The 16871-nt window shown below is 42.0% G+C and overlaps 1 protein-coding gene and 1 long non-coding RNA gene across 2 annotated transcripts in view; both read left to right on the top strand.

Moving 5' to 3' along the window:
- The window catches only part of LOC127535399 (uncharacterized), a 261104-nt gene that overhangs the window by 78138 nt on the left and 166095 nt on the right, over positions 1-16871 (top strand). The gene's annotated exons all lie outside the window — the stretch shown is intronic.
- On the top strand, positions 9045-10513 carry ptf1a (pancreas associated transcription factor 1a). The gene is made up of 2 exons (XM_022208536.2): positions 9045-9819; positions 10031-10513. The coding sequence occupies exons 1-2, from the start codon at positions 9201-9203 to the stop codon at positions 10231-10233; spliced, it is 822 nt and encodes a 273-aa protein (XP_022064228.1). The 5' UTR covers positions 9045-9200; the 3' UTR covers positions 10234-10513.

Genomic DNA, 16871 nt, shown 5'->3' with positions numbered 1-16871 from the left:
CCCTTTTTTTTAAATACTTTGTCAGCGCTAAATAAGTGGTGGGTTTTGGACCACCTGACTTATTCTACCCCTAAGGTGGAGTCAGATTAAGTGCCTAGGTGGTAGGTAATTGAGTCTTCAGTTGTCTCTTAAAAGTAGAAAGGGACTCAGCAGAACGCACAGAGTTTGGTAGATTGTTCCACCATTTGATGTATGATGTCCACATCCTGCCTGCATGCAGAGGGATTCTCAGGCCTCCCTAGTGTTAATCCAACACATGCTGGCACCCTGGGACTTGTTCCCCATCATCTTTGGTTTTTCTCATTAAAGACAAATGATATAGTTTGAAACAACCGGTCTTGATTTGTCTTAATCTTTCCTTTCATTTTGAATGGATAGTGCCATACTAAACTGCAGTTTCATAATCTAGATTCTAAGGGCCTTCAACTGGAATTTCTTAAAATGTATTCCTTACATGAAGCCAGGGGCTTAAGTCTTTCTGAAGATTTCCAAGATTCTCAAATCCATCCATCCATTATACATCGTTTAATCCTTATTTGGGTCACAGGGGTGCTGGAGTCTCTCCAAACTGACTTCGGGTGAAGGCAGGTGTCGTTCAGTATAGCCTTCTTTAACCCTTGCCTCAGGTTAAATCAGGACCAGCTCTCCGTTTAAAGGGTTAGATTCTATCTGCCTATTAGTATTCCACCTAACAGGTTTCAGCAGAATAATTAAGCTGGTGTCGAGGAATACTCGCCTAGGTCCTAACTGTCTTCTTCCAAACGTCTTACCCCTCTTACTCCAATAAATACTCTCTTACTAAGCAGCCCTCCTAAGTAGTAGAATTGATTTATTGAACTCGTTTGTTAACGACAGCTTTCCTCTTAAAACTGTGGCACTTGTTGATATTCCTAGGTTCGTTTTAGAGGTTTGGATAACTAACCCCAGGGGTAATGTTTAAATAACTAGTTGGATTAAAGTAACCTTTAAGAACCATTAGATTTAATGCACACAATCAACTTAACTTTTTACCACTATGCAGAATAGGTGAATCATAATCATTTCATTAGACTTCTCTTTAAATGCAATATAGCGTTTTATTAAGCAATTATTAGCAGGGGCACAGCATTAATTCATGATTAAACAATTTAATTATTTCTGATTATTTCTAACTTAACTAAACTAAACTAAGCTGAGCGTACCTAAGAATCTTCTCTAATTAGTAAATTTAGGAGAGAGAGCGGACAGCCAGGCCTTAGCTGCCACGCCCGGTCTTCACCTGCATCTGGGAGAGCCACTCGATCGACCAGTAGACTCGGTACGAAGTCTTCTTTGTGGATGGAGGGTGTTCTTCATAGGCAGGGGGAGTGGAGAGGTCCCGAAAGCCAATCGTTGGTCTGGCAGTTATCTTTAGTAGCAGCTGGAACACAAGTGCGGGCGTCTCAGCTGTCTTCTCAGTCGGATGGTGGTGGTGGAAAGCCCCCGTCTCATCAGGCTGTGGTGGGTCACTGGGTCCTCCAGCCCCTGGAGTGGAGCAGCCCTCTGCTGCTGCCTCCTGCGCCTCTCTGGATGCCATGGGTGCTTGCCTCTCTTCATCTCTTTGGACAACTGCAGACCTCTCAGGACTCTCTGTCTGGCAGAGTGTGGTCTTCGCTTGTTGAACAAAGTCAGACAAAGACTTTGCCTCCAACGATGTTCTCAGCGAACTCTGGAGCCTAAGTCCCGCGTTGTCTTCACGTCTCTTGGGCAAAAGGGTCCGGTGAAGATTCTTCAGAACTCTGGCGATGCTCCCCGGCAGCTCCGGCGAGCAGCATCTCCCCCCTCCAGGGGAGAACTCCGAATTCAGTGTCTGTGTCTCTGGGTTTTATACCCTAGCTCGACTTCAGCTTAGCACATACACATTTTCACACACAATTCTAACTAATAGGTACGCCCAGGTAATTAATTCATAGGTTTAAGACACAACCTTCTTCCTATCACGCATACATCATTCTTTCCATCTTTTCTGTTAACACATCCACTTGTTACACACACTTCAGTTGTCATGACAATGTAGGCCTGAGCCCATCCTGTCATCCTGTGGAAACTCCAAGTTCCTCATTTCTGAGGAGACTTCTGCTTTTCCCATCCTGTCTGCATACAGCTCAGAACAGCACAGATTACTTCCATTCAAAACTCACTTAGTTACACTGAATCACTTCTTTAAATCATTTTTCTTAGCATGATCAAATAACTTATTTTAAATCATTCTCTTCTATAGCAATCATCATTTCCAGAATATATATCAGCCTATTAAAATCATTCTTGCATCAAGCATAAGCATAATCATGTGGTTAACTTATATAGTTTCTCATTTTAACTTTTCATTGGTTTGCTTAAAGCTTTTATTTAGGTGGTGGTTGCTCCTGGGATCTCAAATAACTAGGCCCCACTTGACACAGGGGACACCCTGGACAGGTCACCAGTCTACCACAGGGCTGCATATAGAGACAAACAATCAATTCACACCTGTGGACAATTTAGAATCACTAATTAACCATGTTTTTGGACTGTGGGAGGACGCTGGAAAACCCATGCATGCACAGGGAGAACATGCAAATTCCACACAGAAAGATCCCAGGTCGAGACATGAACTGGGGGTCTTCTAGCTGTGAGGTGACAGTGCTAACCATCGAGCCACTGTGCAGACCGGATTCTCAAATCCAATCAAATTATCCTTCAAACCTCACCAGGACATTTTTTAACTTAAAATGAGCAAATTTCACTTGTATATTCATTACATTAGCAACACAATATTTTAAAATGTTCGAGGGGTTGTGCTGTAAGAAAATACATTGTACATGTCCTTGCTGTGGTAACTGGTTCTCATTATGGCTACAGTTAAAAATTAAGAGAATATCGAGTTCTAGCCTGCAAAAGGACATAATCTCTGGGCAAAGTCTCACTACTTCCCTCATTGGTAGCACATTGGCTTTGCATGTAAAGTGTACATTGCAGATTGTCAAATATTTACAGAACACTTCAAGATACTGTGCTGTCTAATTCACTGATGACCTGTGTATTTAGTAGGCTACTCTCTGGAACCCAGAGATATTTGCTTATCATACTTCATTTTTTGCTAATTAGGATCAGCAGGACTGTTGAAAGAATAATGACTGTAGTCATTAAACTTTAAATTCAAAGATTCCTATCTGGACCTCTATATGATCTTCACCGACTCCTGGAATCCAGTGACTTACCTCAAGAGCCAGCCTGAACACAACATTAAGGTCTATTACTATCATTTTAGAAGAGATAAGGAGTTCAAGGTCCCATCCTGTGACCCCACCAACTTAAGAAACTTTCATCAAGTCACAGATTAAATGCTGCAAAGCATAGCTTTCAAAAACAAAAGTACACTGATTTTTTTGTTAAATAACTGAGTTAAACTTTCCATAAATTAGACCACATTTAGGATCATATTATGGTTTATACACTATGAGGAATATACAGTACCATTGAAATGTGTGGGGTTACTTAGAAGTATTTCCAGCAACCATCACTGCTGTGTTCAATGCTACATTGTGTTAGCTAATGGTGTTGAAAGGCTAATTGATGATTAGAATAAAAGTGTGAATTTTCATGGAAAACATGAAATTGCCCGAGTGACCCCAAACTTTTGAACGGTAGTCTGTTTTATTTTCCATCTTTTCTCGCAAAGTCTGATCTAACCCCTCTGTTCTTGAGTTTTACGGGTGGTATGCATCTTGAGGTACACCTTCTATATTCATGAAGGCATGAAGGTATTTCTTGATTGCAAACTTTGACAATGACATGCCAGGCTCCTCAAGAGACTTGGTGACCATTCCTCGATGCTTGATGGTTTTTTCTTCAGTCATCCACTTTAGTCTTCTTCCACATGCTGTTACAGAGTGTTACAAATTGTTGATTTAATCACTTGTAAAGTTTTTGTTCTCACAGGTTTGTTTTGTTTAATTGACCTAAAATGCCTCTATATAAATACATCAACATCTCTTTACTCCCAAGGTGAGAATTTCCAGGAACGGTCAGGTGCAAACTAAACTTGGACTCATCTGCAGACCTACTTCATTTGTCATGAAATAACTAGGAAAAAGGTTAGATATGATCATCAAACTCCTTATCAGTCAACTGAGCCTCTGTGAAAATGGAAGGATATTTTTAAATGACTGTAATTCCTGAACAGTTAAGACAGTTTGATTAAATTTAAGATCTTCACTGCAGTCACTTGATTTCTTGATTTCAAATCCAATGAAATTCATTGAGGTGGTGTACAGAGGCAATATTGTGGAAAATGTTTTTGTTGTCCAAACCCTTGAATCCCCATGAATCGGTCTATATGTGTCTAATGTCAAACTTTTCATGTGTTTTGGGTTTTCCAGCATCTGTGAGCATCTCACCTGTCAGGGACAGGAAAAGGAAATACAGAAAGTGAACTATGGCAGACAAATGTGTGGAATTAGTACTGAAACTAATCCTCTCACACTGTGATTCATTGGTAATCCCTCTAATCTCTGGCTCAAGGGGATTATCCATCTGGATGACTTAAACAAATTAAAGGGATTTACTGAATAGTAATTTAGCAACTTGATTAGATGCATCGTCGACCATCACCGTAACCTTAGCTTTGTTGACCACTTGAAGGTTGCTGGAAATGTTAGATATTCCATTCAAAATCAATTGTTTCCAGTTAAAATATTAATCACATCAACAATAGACTGGATTTCTGATAAATTTACTTTTGTCTTCACTGAAAAAAAAAAAGATTTTCTTTCAAAAATAAGGACATTTCCAAATGACTTCAAACTTTTGAATGGTGATGCAACTACATTGTATTGTATTTTTATATTTTAAATTTTACACTTGTGTTATTTGTTCTATTTTAAATTTAAATTTCTATTTATATTCTTTTAAATTTATTCTTACACATTAGGCATTTGGTAGACAGCAGAGTAAGAATTTCATTGTACAGGGAGACATGTTTCCATACTGTGCACATGACAATAAACACTTTGATATATGTAATTTGGCACACATAAACAAATGTTGATTCATCATTTGCTACTCATATAGAATTCCTTTATGCATCACAATATCACAACATTTAGTTGTTCAGTATATTAGGGACAACTGCACCAGCAACTGTGTTTTTTATTATTTTGTTTTGTGTGTGTGTGTGTGTGTGTGTGTGTGTGTGTGTGTGTGTGTGTGTGTGTGTGTGTGTGTGTGTGTGTGTGTGTGTGTGTGTGTGTGTGTGTGTGTGTGTGTGTCTGCATGCATGCTGCAGACCGATGGGAACCCAAACACTTGCTCCGCTCGCGCAGGTCGGCCTGTTCAGAATGACAGCACGTTTATCAATGAGAGGACGTGGAGCGCGCGGTCACGGCGCGTTAAAAACCTGCACGGTTCGAATTATCATCTGGTTTGAGCAAAAAGGAAGGGGTGAGACACACACTTTTCTAACTTGTCAGTGAAAAGCACACATGCATACACACGGGGGACAATGTTTTAATCGGAGTGCTTGTTGAAAAAGTTCAAACAAAGCATTGTTCCGAGGGTGCCACAGTTAGTGTTTTTTTTCCACATGTAGAGCTTAAAATAAGGACATGTCGTGATAACCAACAACAATAGGAATGCTCCTGTATTTTCACTACAGCTTATACTAATTATCTATTTGTCATAACGAAACAAATGAGCAGGTAGAGCTCAATTAAAAAATGAATCATTTCAAAGTCTGGACTTTTAGACTCACGGATACATTCTTACATTTTTAAAAGGATGTACATTTCACTTTGAAAGCCTCTGGATCCAAAAATTTGTTACTTTCACATTTTAAATTTAAATCAGCTTTCAGATCTCATATCTTCTGTTACTACCGTTCAAAAGTTTGGTCATCCAGGCTATTTCATGTTTTCCATGAAAACTCACACTTTTATTCAGGTGCTACCAAAACTGCACAAGGATTTTCTAATCATCAATTAGCCTTTCAACACTATCTACCAACAAAATGTAGCATTAGAACACAGGAGTGATGGTTGCTGGAAATGTTCCTCTGTACCCCTATGGAGATATTCCATTAAAATACTCCAGCTAGAAGCACATTACCAATGTTTAGACCAAGTGTGTCAAATATATGCATTGAAATGCATAATGTTTTCCAAAAAAGATCGTTCATTAAATGTGAATATTTTCAGAATTGTACTTTTTTTTAGATTTTTTCTGCACTAGAGGGAAAATTTGGAGCGGTACTTATTTATAGGTTAGCACTTTATAATTTCACTGGTCCAGCCCACTTGGGATCAAAGTGGGCTGAACGTGGCCCCTGAACTAAAATGAGTTTGACACCCAGGCTCTAGACTGTATTTTTGATTAATTAAATATTGTCTTCATTGGGGGAAAAAAGAAGCTTTTCTTTCAAAAATAAGGAAGTGACCCCGAACTTTGAACGGTAGTGCTACCCGGAGCTGCTACTCAGTCAGGGGGACACTGCATAAGAAACTCTGCTTTTATGCACCGCAGGAAAAACAAAGATAGCTTTCACCATGAGGGCTGCACTAACGGTTGTTTCTTACGGACAGTTCTTTCACATCCAGGTCTATCCACGCTGTGTTTCACTTTTAGTTCTGTTTCATCACGGTAGGTCTTAATTATCGCTTTCCTCAAGGTCAGCTCCCTCATACGAGAATTGGAGGACATTTGGGCTGCAAAACTTTTGAAAAATAAACCTTCTCTGTAGCATACAGATAATAATAAATCTTCTTTGATGAATATGTAGCAATTTTCGGCTACATATTCATCAATAATAGGTAATAAACTATCAAAGGCTTGATTGGCTCAGCTTGCACATCAATGGAAGCATTTTTATTCCTTGTTTTATTTATTTGATAACCCTACTCTAATCACAGTAACAAGGTTGCTAATCCATGCTAATGCCAGCTCTTACTCAGTAGTAGAAATTAGACATTTAACGAGCAGGGTTGTTGTGGGACACACGTTCCATGCATAATAATTATTATTTAAAATTTTACGTTTTCCTACAATTACAAAACTCATTAATAAAAAATAACACAAAAGAAGAGACTTAAATTTCATTTTCGCTGTTTTATTTGAGGTTCAATTTGGTCATCAGGGGAGTGGAATAAGAGAAGAATGACATTTTAAGATTTGAAAATTTTTTCACACATTCTTTTCACCTATTTTTTTGTTTGTTTTATATTTAGATTTGGTCTCAAGAGAAGAAAATTTACACAACTACTGCATGGAATAACGCATAAATGGATTGTCAGACTGGATGGTTACCGAATGATCAATCGTGCTTCTTACTCCTTGCTTGTTCCAGCAGCTCTCCCTGTTGGGGCCCTGTGTCTGTGATGGATGCTGATGGAGGTGTTGCTGCTGTCACAGTTTGGTGCTGCGTTTAGCACCTGGTTGGTACCTCTATGTGCGTGTTTTGTGCGTCTGTTGAGAGACATGCGACTTCCAGCTACAGCTTCATTATGTAGACAGCAACACAAGCCCCATTTATAACACGACATGTTGCCTCGACTGGCGACGAGGACGCAAGTGGCCTTCTTCCCACGGCCACAGTCCGCGGCCCGCGTTCCAGCTTTGTATCAACGCTAATATCCACACAGAGGCGGGGCGCGCGCATGGAGCCTGCCCCTGCAGAAGGTCCATTTTCTGTGAGGAACAAAGTGACTGCTTTCACTGAATGGACTGAATAGACGGGCACTCACAGGCCGGTGGGCAGTCTCCTCTCGGTATACCGGGGTGCGTTAATTTGTCGCGTGAGGTGTCAATGAGGCGCGCGCCCCGAGGCCCACCACTGTGCTTTTATTTGTCGACCAGTTCTCCCAATCAAAACCCGCACTGGCTGGCACAAGTGGCGCATCGACCACTCTACTGGTGCATGTATTTCTGCCCACTTACTGCTGAATAAATGAGCGGAAAGCTGCAGGAAGAGCAGCCTCGAAGCAACACGTTTTCTGACGGCTGCGCTTTTTCACGCATTTGATTTGTTTCCACCTGAGATTGATACAATGCGATCCGTCAGATGCTGGAGCATGGAGTGGTACTGAAGAGGAGCATTAGCTGCTCATTAAGGCTAGAACAATATTTTTGGTGATTCCTTTAAAAAAAAAAAGTTGAACTAAATCTAACTCTAGTGTGTTTGTATTCTTCATTCTAACAGGTTCTCAGTGCATTTCACTGCACATTATGCTATATATAATTGTGTTTTTGATAAATAAAGGTCTTGAATCTTGAAAAATATTTTATATATAACATGTATTGTTATTATTATTATTATTATTACATTGTTATTCTTATTATTCTTATTATTCTTATTATTATTATTATTATTATTATTATTATTATTAACAATAATACTGCTACAATTAATAATAAACTGTTTTATAAGAAGTTGCTTCAATCCGAGAAGCAAACTATTTTAGTTTCACCGCACTCTCTTGGAATCTGTCAAGATAAAATAAGATAATAAAATAAGCTTTTCACTGTTAAAGCTCAAAATACACGGATATTATGGCGGTAAAAGAATATACTAAATATATGAAAAGTGTTACCTGCAGCCGCTGTTCCATAAAATACTTATATTTGACTGAAATATTTATATTTATAAATATTTACTTTAACTATGTAAGTAACTGGCTTAACCTTTCATTTTCATATCAGCCTATCAGTTCGGCCTATTTTCAGCCTGTGTTAACTGTGGCACTTCTCTGGTTGTGAACGGACAACTGAAATGTCACGTTAACTCATTCTAATCTGAATTAGGGCAGCAGAAGCGTTTGTGGTAAACAGTGTGACACCGGTGGAAGGGCTGAGATTAAGCAGTCTTCCCCATATGATTCATTTAGACTCCAAACGTGAACTCTAACTTGTGCAGAGAGCGCGGGGCAGCAGAGCAGCCTGTCAGTCACAGTAGAGATGTTAGACGGGGGCGGGGGGCGGGGCTTCGACGCGATTACCTCGAGGTGCGCCTCGCGGACCGAGCTGTCATTGGTTGGCTCTCCTGGCAAACGGCACGCGACTATGGATGTCGCTATAAAGAATCCTCGCGTGGCCGCTCTTCAAGCAAAACCAAGTGTTGACCAGAGCGGCGAGCAGAGCAGCGAGTTAATCACAGAAGAAACGACGTGTCATTGTTTCCGCGACAACAGGAGAAAGGCTCAGCGCGGACAGAGATGGACAGTGTGCTGGACCCTTTCTCCGGACTCGACTCTTTCTCCTCCCCTCCATACTTCGACGACGACGACTTCTTCACCGACCAGTCCTCCAGAGACGGACACTTGGACACTGATGACTTTTTGGATGACGACGTCGACTTCCTCACCAATCACTTCCAAGATTATTACAGCAAAGACAGCGGCAACAGAGCAGCGCCTCACGATGGAGACTACGACTACGGCAACCTGTCCTTCTCCTCCTCTTCCTCCACTTTCTCATACAGCTGCGCCGACAGCACTCCGGAACTTTCCCCTCAGATGGTCCACCACGGCGTCCCGTTGCTGAAACGGAGGCGGAGGATGAGGTCGGAGGTGGAGATGCAGCAGCTGAGGCAGGCGGCCAACGTCAGGGAGCGACGGAGGATGCAGTCCATCAACGACGCCTTCGAGGGGCTGCGCTCTCACATCCCCACCCTGCCCTACGAGAAGCGGCTGTCCAAGGTGGACACCCTGCGGCTCGCCATCGGCTACATCAACTTCCTGGCCGAGCTCGTGCAGTCCGATCTGCCTATTAGAAACTCCAACAGCGAGACGCACGCGCAGCCTAAGAAGGTCATCATATGCCACAGAGGAACAAGTAAGTCCGAGCAGAGCAGAGCTGCATTCCTCTTTTATGATAAGGTGCACTGGTGGGAAGAAGATGCGCACTAAATTACATCCCTGTAAGCTGCCTTTTTACGCATCTGGTGTCCTGACCTTTTACGCATGTAGCCAGCAATACAACAATGAAGAAAATGAGCGAATAAAGAGCCTTATATTAAAGTCATCTTCTCTCTCTCTCTCTCCAGGGTCTCCCTCCCCCAGCGACCCGGACTATGGTCTGCCTCCGCTGGCCGGTCACTCTCTGTCCTGGTCGGATGAAAAGCAGCTCCGGGAACAGAACGTCATCCGCACCGCTAAGGTCTGGACACCGGAAGACCCCAGAAAACTGCACAATAAAGCGGGCCTGACAGACATTGAAAATGAGCCTCCCTTCGGCCTGGTGGCCTAAACACGAACACGCCGTGAACTTGAAAGACACACTGTAATGTGAAGACCTGCTCCCATTTTCTGATATTGTACTCTACGTTGTAGCTGAAATAGTTTTATCATGTTGATAATTTTGTTTTTGTAATTCAGGCAACTGGCAATCATGTATTTATTTTTCCACAAGTGATAATATATATTTTTAATTTAACTGTAATGAGAGAAAATGTATTTTTATATTGGTGTACAATGATATGATTTATATTTATATTCAGTCTGCAAATAAATGCACCTACAGATGAAAATGGCATGCTCCTTTTTCTATATTATTATATTATATTATATTATATTATATTATATTATATTATATTATATTATATTATTTAAACAGAATTAGCATAACTAATAACACTGCTGTCTGGTCAAGTGGGAAATAACACATTAACACAAGGTTCATTATTGAGCCTTTAAATAGTTCGAATTAAAGTTACGTTTCCACAAATTTAAGTGCAAATATCAGCTCCGGATGAAATCCACGTGATGTGCCTTTTGTCTCCTGTACTTTTGATTAACAACTGGATTTTTAAAGGGTGGCTCGGGAGAAAGAGCTTGTGAAAGTAGACAGTCACTGGTCAAAACCTTGCTTTTTATACTTTATTTCTATCCTTTCCATCAGTAGCTCCTCGGCCTTATGGCGAGATCAGAACATCAGTGTGAATTCTGGACCTTCAAATTATTCATGCCAATAAAATACACATTATTTCTGGTGAATGAATGAAAGGAGAATCACTTTATATCTAATGGAAAAACAATAGTGTCATTTTGCGCGTGGTGCGCAATTAAGGTTGCAACTCTTTGAGCCGCTGAACTTTTACCAGAAAGTATGATTGAGTGAGAAAAGAGGGAAGCTGACAGTGGACTCAAACCGATACAGCCCAATATTGTGACATAAATATGCAAATGACATGCTAATGAGAAGAGACTGTATACCCACAACAGCTGAAGGTATTTAAAACGCACGCGGGCGTGTAAGCAGGATGGTGGGAGGCTGTTGAATGCTGCTCTGTGCTGGCAGGTGCGGGCCGGACAGATTTTCCCGTGGTAGCGGCATCCCTCCAACATGTGTCCCCACAGCCTCTTCTGAGGCCGCCCCCACTCCACCAACACACCACCGCATATATGAACCGAGTGGGCCCAAAAGCTACGAGCACAAGGCTGAGGAGGACACGCTGCTAAACTGCTCTGAGGATTCAGGATTCCAAAAGCTCCAGAGTAACAGGTGGGTTAGCTCACGTCTCTGTTTATCACAACTATCATCAGATGTGTAGTTGAACTTATTTCGTTATTTCTTTGTCTTTTTTGAGACAAAAATCATTCATAAAATGCCACATTTTTCTGCTTTCCAATCTCACATTTTGAAGGTCCTGGGGATGTTTTTCCTCCTCTCTCTCTCTGTCTTCTCTGCGGCCCTTCCACGTCCTCTGGGAGTCCGTCCGCTCTCATTACCAGCGCGACAGGAGCATGTAATCCTATTACAGCCATTAGAAAGTCAAATGTTAGTGAGTCAATGCAACTTCATCACTTTGGCAGGAGGGCCGGTTCCACTTTGAGTGCGCAACAGCAGAGCCGAGGGTTAAAACAGTGGTAGCATTGTAGTTTCCCGCACCTTAACGCCTTTGTGTCGTTGATGCGTTTTAGTGCCCGGAGCGCAAAACGCCTCTCAACATTCTTTGGTGCGGTCGCAGCCAAGCGGAAGGGACAGGCTGAAATACTCCCGGCTATCTTGTCACTCCGGCTACGGGGTTGGCAAGGCTTCAAAGGACACGACTATTTAACAGTCTGACAGGTTTTATTTCCTTTAGTTCTCCGCCGGCTTGGACATTATGGGCCACGCCAAGCGGTAATTTGGTTGAGAAAGGCTCGGCGCTGAGCTCAAAGGCCGCTGATTCACCACACAGACTTGCACGGCGCTTTCACACCTACAGTGCAGAGAGCTGCAAACTCACCACACTGCTGGGAATAATCAAGAATTCCAAGGATAAGGCAATTCGGAGAGTAAAGTCTTACTTCTGAAAAATATTCTGGACGCTTAGACGGGAAATATTGCCAGAGATAGATTAAACAAAATCACACTTCAGAGAGGTAAAAACAATACAGAGGTTCGAAAAATATCAAAAACCTGTTGCACCAAAGTGCAAATGTCTATTGTTGATCATCATTAAAGATATGATTTCAACAAAAGATATCGAAAGGAATTTACGCTGGCTTTTCACTTAACCTTTCCACTGTTTTCACTCTGCGCCACAGTAAACTTACAGCTTTGATGTGATGATTGATGTTCCATTCAATTAATAAATTCAAGATTGAGCAAGAAATTAAAAATGCTCATATTGCATAGAATAAGCTGAAGTAATGAAAGTGACCATTATTCGTCGCTAATGTAGATTTAATCACCTGCATGTAAAAATACTAAGGGCAAGGCTTTCAGCTCTTTCGTGTGTATTTTGACAACGATATTTTGACTAATCTGAAGGCTCTTTATAAGCATGAGTGTCGTTCAGAGCAAGCAGTGTGATATGTGCAACAGGTAATGTCCATAATAAATGACATAGTAGCGGACTACTTAGATATCTGAAGTCTTACTTTGTGTTATTCTCGTATCTGCCTTTGAAAAAGGACAATTTAACCCTTAAATTATATTCATTTTAAGTTTGAACGCTCATTATAATGGACCTTCAGGGAACCTTTTCACGTTTTTAAAGTGGAAAAGATGCCCCATGTTACATGTAAATACTCCATTAAATCACCTAATAATACCCAGGCACTTTTACGCACAGGCGACTTCTGTGACACAAAGTGAATTAAAAAGTCATAAAGGAAAACGGCAATCGTGTTTACAGCGTCTGTGGCGAATAAAAACATCAGTGTCAGTTAAACAGCTCTGACTAACACGAGGTCGAAGTAAGCAAAAGGCTGTATTCCTCTAATTCTTTTAAATCCGCTTTGAGTGTCCGTTTTAGCGCACTGGGGAAGACGTTGAGCAAAAGCCACAAATCTGCCTGATTTGCAGATTATCTCACTGGCGAAATAGAGCCCCTGGAGTTACTATTTAACCTCTGGCTTAGAATTTTACTTTTCAGAATGGCATCAGTGGGCCAGCTGAGAGGCTGTGTTGGTCAGCCACTCCACTTCGAAGGCGCATTACGCCCAGATTTACTCTGCAGGGCGGCTGAATTTTGGACACGGTGAGGCCCGAGTACATAAGGTGTCTGCTGGGTTGGCTGACTGAGGAGGACGCAAGACAGGATGTATGGAAAGAGGAGCAGGGATCATTCTCTCGTCCCGGCTGGTCTCTTTCTTTTTCTTTCTCTTTTTTAAGAGCTGACCTTCCAGTCTAAATTACATCTTCATTACCCTCAGGAAGAGATCTGTCGCCCCGTGTTCTCTGGGGATGCACCTGGTAGTTCAAACTTTGTCTCTTTTCATTTCCCTTTGCTTGAGTCCCTGGACAGCAGCTGCCCAAAAACAAGCAAAGAGAGAGGCCCTTGCAGTGTCTTCAAGACGGGTTTGGCACCGTTTTCCACGTCTTTAATGTTCCATCAGCCTTTGTCTAGGACACAATATGGCCACTGTAAAGCATGACGTTTTGCAATAATAAAACACATTTTCAATGATGTGACACCGGGCTGAAAGCGCAACGCGGGCCAGACAGGCCAAACATGTCCCTGCGTTTGTTTTGTGCACCCGGAGCCAATTAACAGCGAGGTCTTTTCGCCGCGCCTTGATAAGCCAATTAAATTTATGTCTTCTACTTTTTCAAAGGGAGAAAGGAGGTGGATTTGGTGTGTTCTTCTCCTCGAAATTGCGATTTTCTTGCCATCACCTGGTGCTTTCTCTACAAGAGAGCAAACTATCCCGAGTGCCCTCGGAAACATACGGCTCTCGCCATCCTGCACCATTGTTTCACGCGTTGATCACTCATTACCGGGATGTAACAAATCCCCTGTTAGCCATGTTTTGTGTCATATTTTCATCCGCAAGATTAAGCAGATGCTGCGATTGTAAAATGTAAACTGTAGGGCTACTCAAGACTGAAAAAGAGACGGGCACTCAGTTGCGAGCGAGGGGAAGAAAAAAAAAAAGCTTTGGGCACATCTTCAGAGGAATAAAACATTTAGCCATAAAGCTAAGTCTTCAACCTGCTCTATTTCAGCCTTTGTGTTGTTTGTGAATAATTAATGTTAATAGGGACAGGTTTGTATACTCTGAATGCGGGACCACAGGTGCGGAGTGACAGGATGAATAACCGGCCCTGAATTTTGCCAAAGCTCGAGGGCTCTTGTCCAGGGTCTCCAAGCTGATGGAAAATATTGTCATCTCTTTGATTCGCAGCATTACTTTCACCGAGAACAAAGCCTGGTGATGAAAAGCTTATGCTGGAGTGAAATGGGTGATGACGGTGGCCGCTTCAGAGTCCTGAAAGAAAAAGAAAGGGGGCGAGTCAATGGCAATGCGCGCTTCTGGTTTTGTGCGCAAGTGCTCCATCTAACTCAAATAAAGGGGCCTTTCCAACTTTTAAAGGACCACTTTTTGCCATTAATAAAGGCTGGACGGCTGTAGCCATTAAGCATATGGTGCTAAGGCGCTGGTCTTTTGTTCCTGTAAGGCCCTTGAGATACTAACTTGTGTTCTTTCCGGGATATTTAACTTCTCAAAAGCTCCAACTTTATGCGCCGGCAACAAGTGGCTCCGGGGCGCACGAACAGCTTTCCCCAATGAGAAAAGCCACGGTGGTTACCACAGAAGGATTAGTGGCTAAATCATTAGACTAACATCTTATCTCTTAATGGCAGACTTGCATATTAGAAAAAGAAACATTTTAACTGTTTGCCCCAGAGAATGGGGCATTAGGATTTGTTAGGACTGCTCTTCTGACGCATGAATATCAACGGCAACGCACTGACAGAGTGGGAGTGAAGTCAGTGTGCCCGAGTACATCGCAACTCTCTTAAAGCTCAATAAAGTAAAACTTAGAGTAAAATAAGTCCAGTTGCATAGAAATTTTATTTTGCGTCGGCATATCCCGCCCCACCCCACCCCACCCCACCCCCACGATGAAGCGCGTTGTGCCAAAGTAAAGTTTAGCCGATGCTGCACAAATGAAATGTGAATTTCAATCCGAGAGGATGATTGTGAATATGTAAACTTAAACATATTGCCTCGGATCATCTTATATAAATGCCATTTTCTGCATTATCTCTGATTACGTTTCCGTCGTGCTCATGCGTAAAAGCTTCAGGCACGTTTCCAGTTTGGCGTTATTGTGTCTGCGCGTTGCCGCATCTCGCGCCCCCGTGAGAGCAGCATGGGACAAGTGAAGAGCTTCATCAGCAAACAGGAGCAGCTCCTTGTCCTGTGATTGATTTTAAAAAGAGGTCGTAATCTAAAGTGACGAGAGACAGCTGATGGAAAGCCTGATTTTTGCCGCTTCCCTCGGACAGATTTCAGTCACTTGTTCATTAGTGCCGTGGGTTGTGACTCCTCCACGGTCACATTTACATTATTATTGAAGCACAGTAACTGTACCAGTAGGCCAAGACGGGAGATAAACAGAAATGTGACGAGGAAATCTATTCAAAACAGACGTAAGAATCATTTCGCAGCTTTGACAGGTGTCTCATTTAAAACAATTTTTCACACGGCAAATCAAAACAAAATTGCTGGTGTTTCGGTGCAGCATATTTCATAACACTTCCCATTAAAATATAAATCAAAATTAAGGTATTTTACATTATTTTGCATGAGGGCATTCTTGAAATTTTCCATGGTCTGAGTTGAGAAGTGTTCGGTTTTGTACATTTTTACGCAGTGCAGTTCATAGCCGTGCTACCCTGTAAACCCTCTCTACTTGCATTGTGGCATTAGGAACCAGACTGCTCATACCAATAAAATGTGTGTGTGTGTGTGTGTGTGTGTGTGTGTGTGTGTGTGTGTGTGTGTGTGTGTGTGTGTGTGTGTGTGTGTGGTGTCGGTGTGACGGAGCCAGCTGGCCGCCTCTGGCCTCTGAAAACCCCCCTGGTGGATGGAACACGGCGGGCTGACCTCCGCGCCGGAGGACGGGAGACGTGCCTTTGACTGAATTAGCCATAAAGACGTCTTGCTATGATCTTTGTTGTGGCTGAAAGCAGAGGGGATATTAGAGGTATTGTGCACAGCTTTTGCGTGCCCCATCATGAAATATTAGGCTACAGTCTATTCAGGAGAAAGTTCATTTGAAAAGATGATAAAATATAAAAAAGGCTGGGCTGATTTCAGAGGGAATTTCAAGACAAAGGGTAACTCAATATGTAAATAGTTGAGCACTTGAAGAATTGTTCAAACAGAAATGACCCTGGGATTTGAATGATTCATGAGTTGTTTCATGCTCAGACTTATGCTTTAACCCGCACGCGTTGACAAATGATCGATTTCTCTTTTTTTTAGCTGTTAAAAAAATCACAGAATAATTCAACAAAAAGTGATAAATTACTAATATGCTAATTTTAGTCACGGCCGTTTGTACGTGTGCGTCTCCATCCATCTCCTACATTCCCCTCTCCTGTTCCCCGTCGTGCGCAAGAGGACACTCAGCCCGTTTTGACCGAGTCTTTTGTTCGTTTCCAA

Source organism: Acanthochromis polyacanthus, chromosome 9 (genome assembly GCF_021347895.1).
Source record: "Acanthochromis polyacanthus isolate Apoly-LR-REF ecotype Palm Island chromosome 9, KAUST_Apoly_ChrSc, whole genome shotgun sequence".
NCBI classification, from domain to species: Eukaryota; Metazoa; Chordata; class Actinopteri; family Pomacentridae; genus Acanthochromis; species Acanthochromis polyacanthus.
The sequence above is the reverse complement of the archived record's forward strand: the minus strand, read 5'-3'. Positions and strand labels throughout refer to the sequence as shown.

Excerpts from the sequence above, each read along its gene's own strand:
- ptf1a (XM_022208536.2), top strand. The coding sequence starts at position 9,201 with ATGGACAGTGTGCTGGACCCTTTCTCCGGACTCGACTCTTTCTCCTCC. Across the intron at positions 9,820-10,030 it reads CATATGCCACAGAGGAACAA|GGTCTCCCTCCCCCAGCGAC; the intron begins GTAAGTCCGAGC and ends CTCTCTCTCCAG.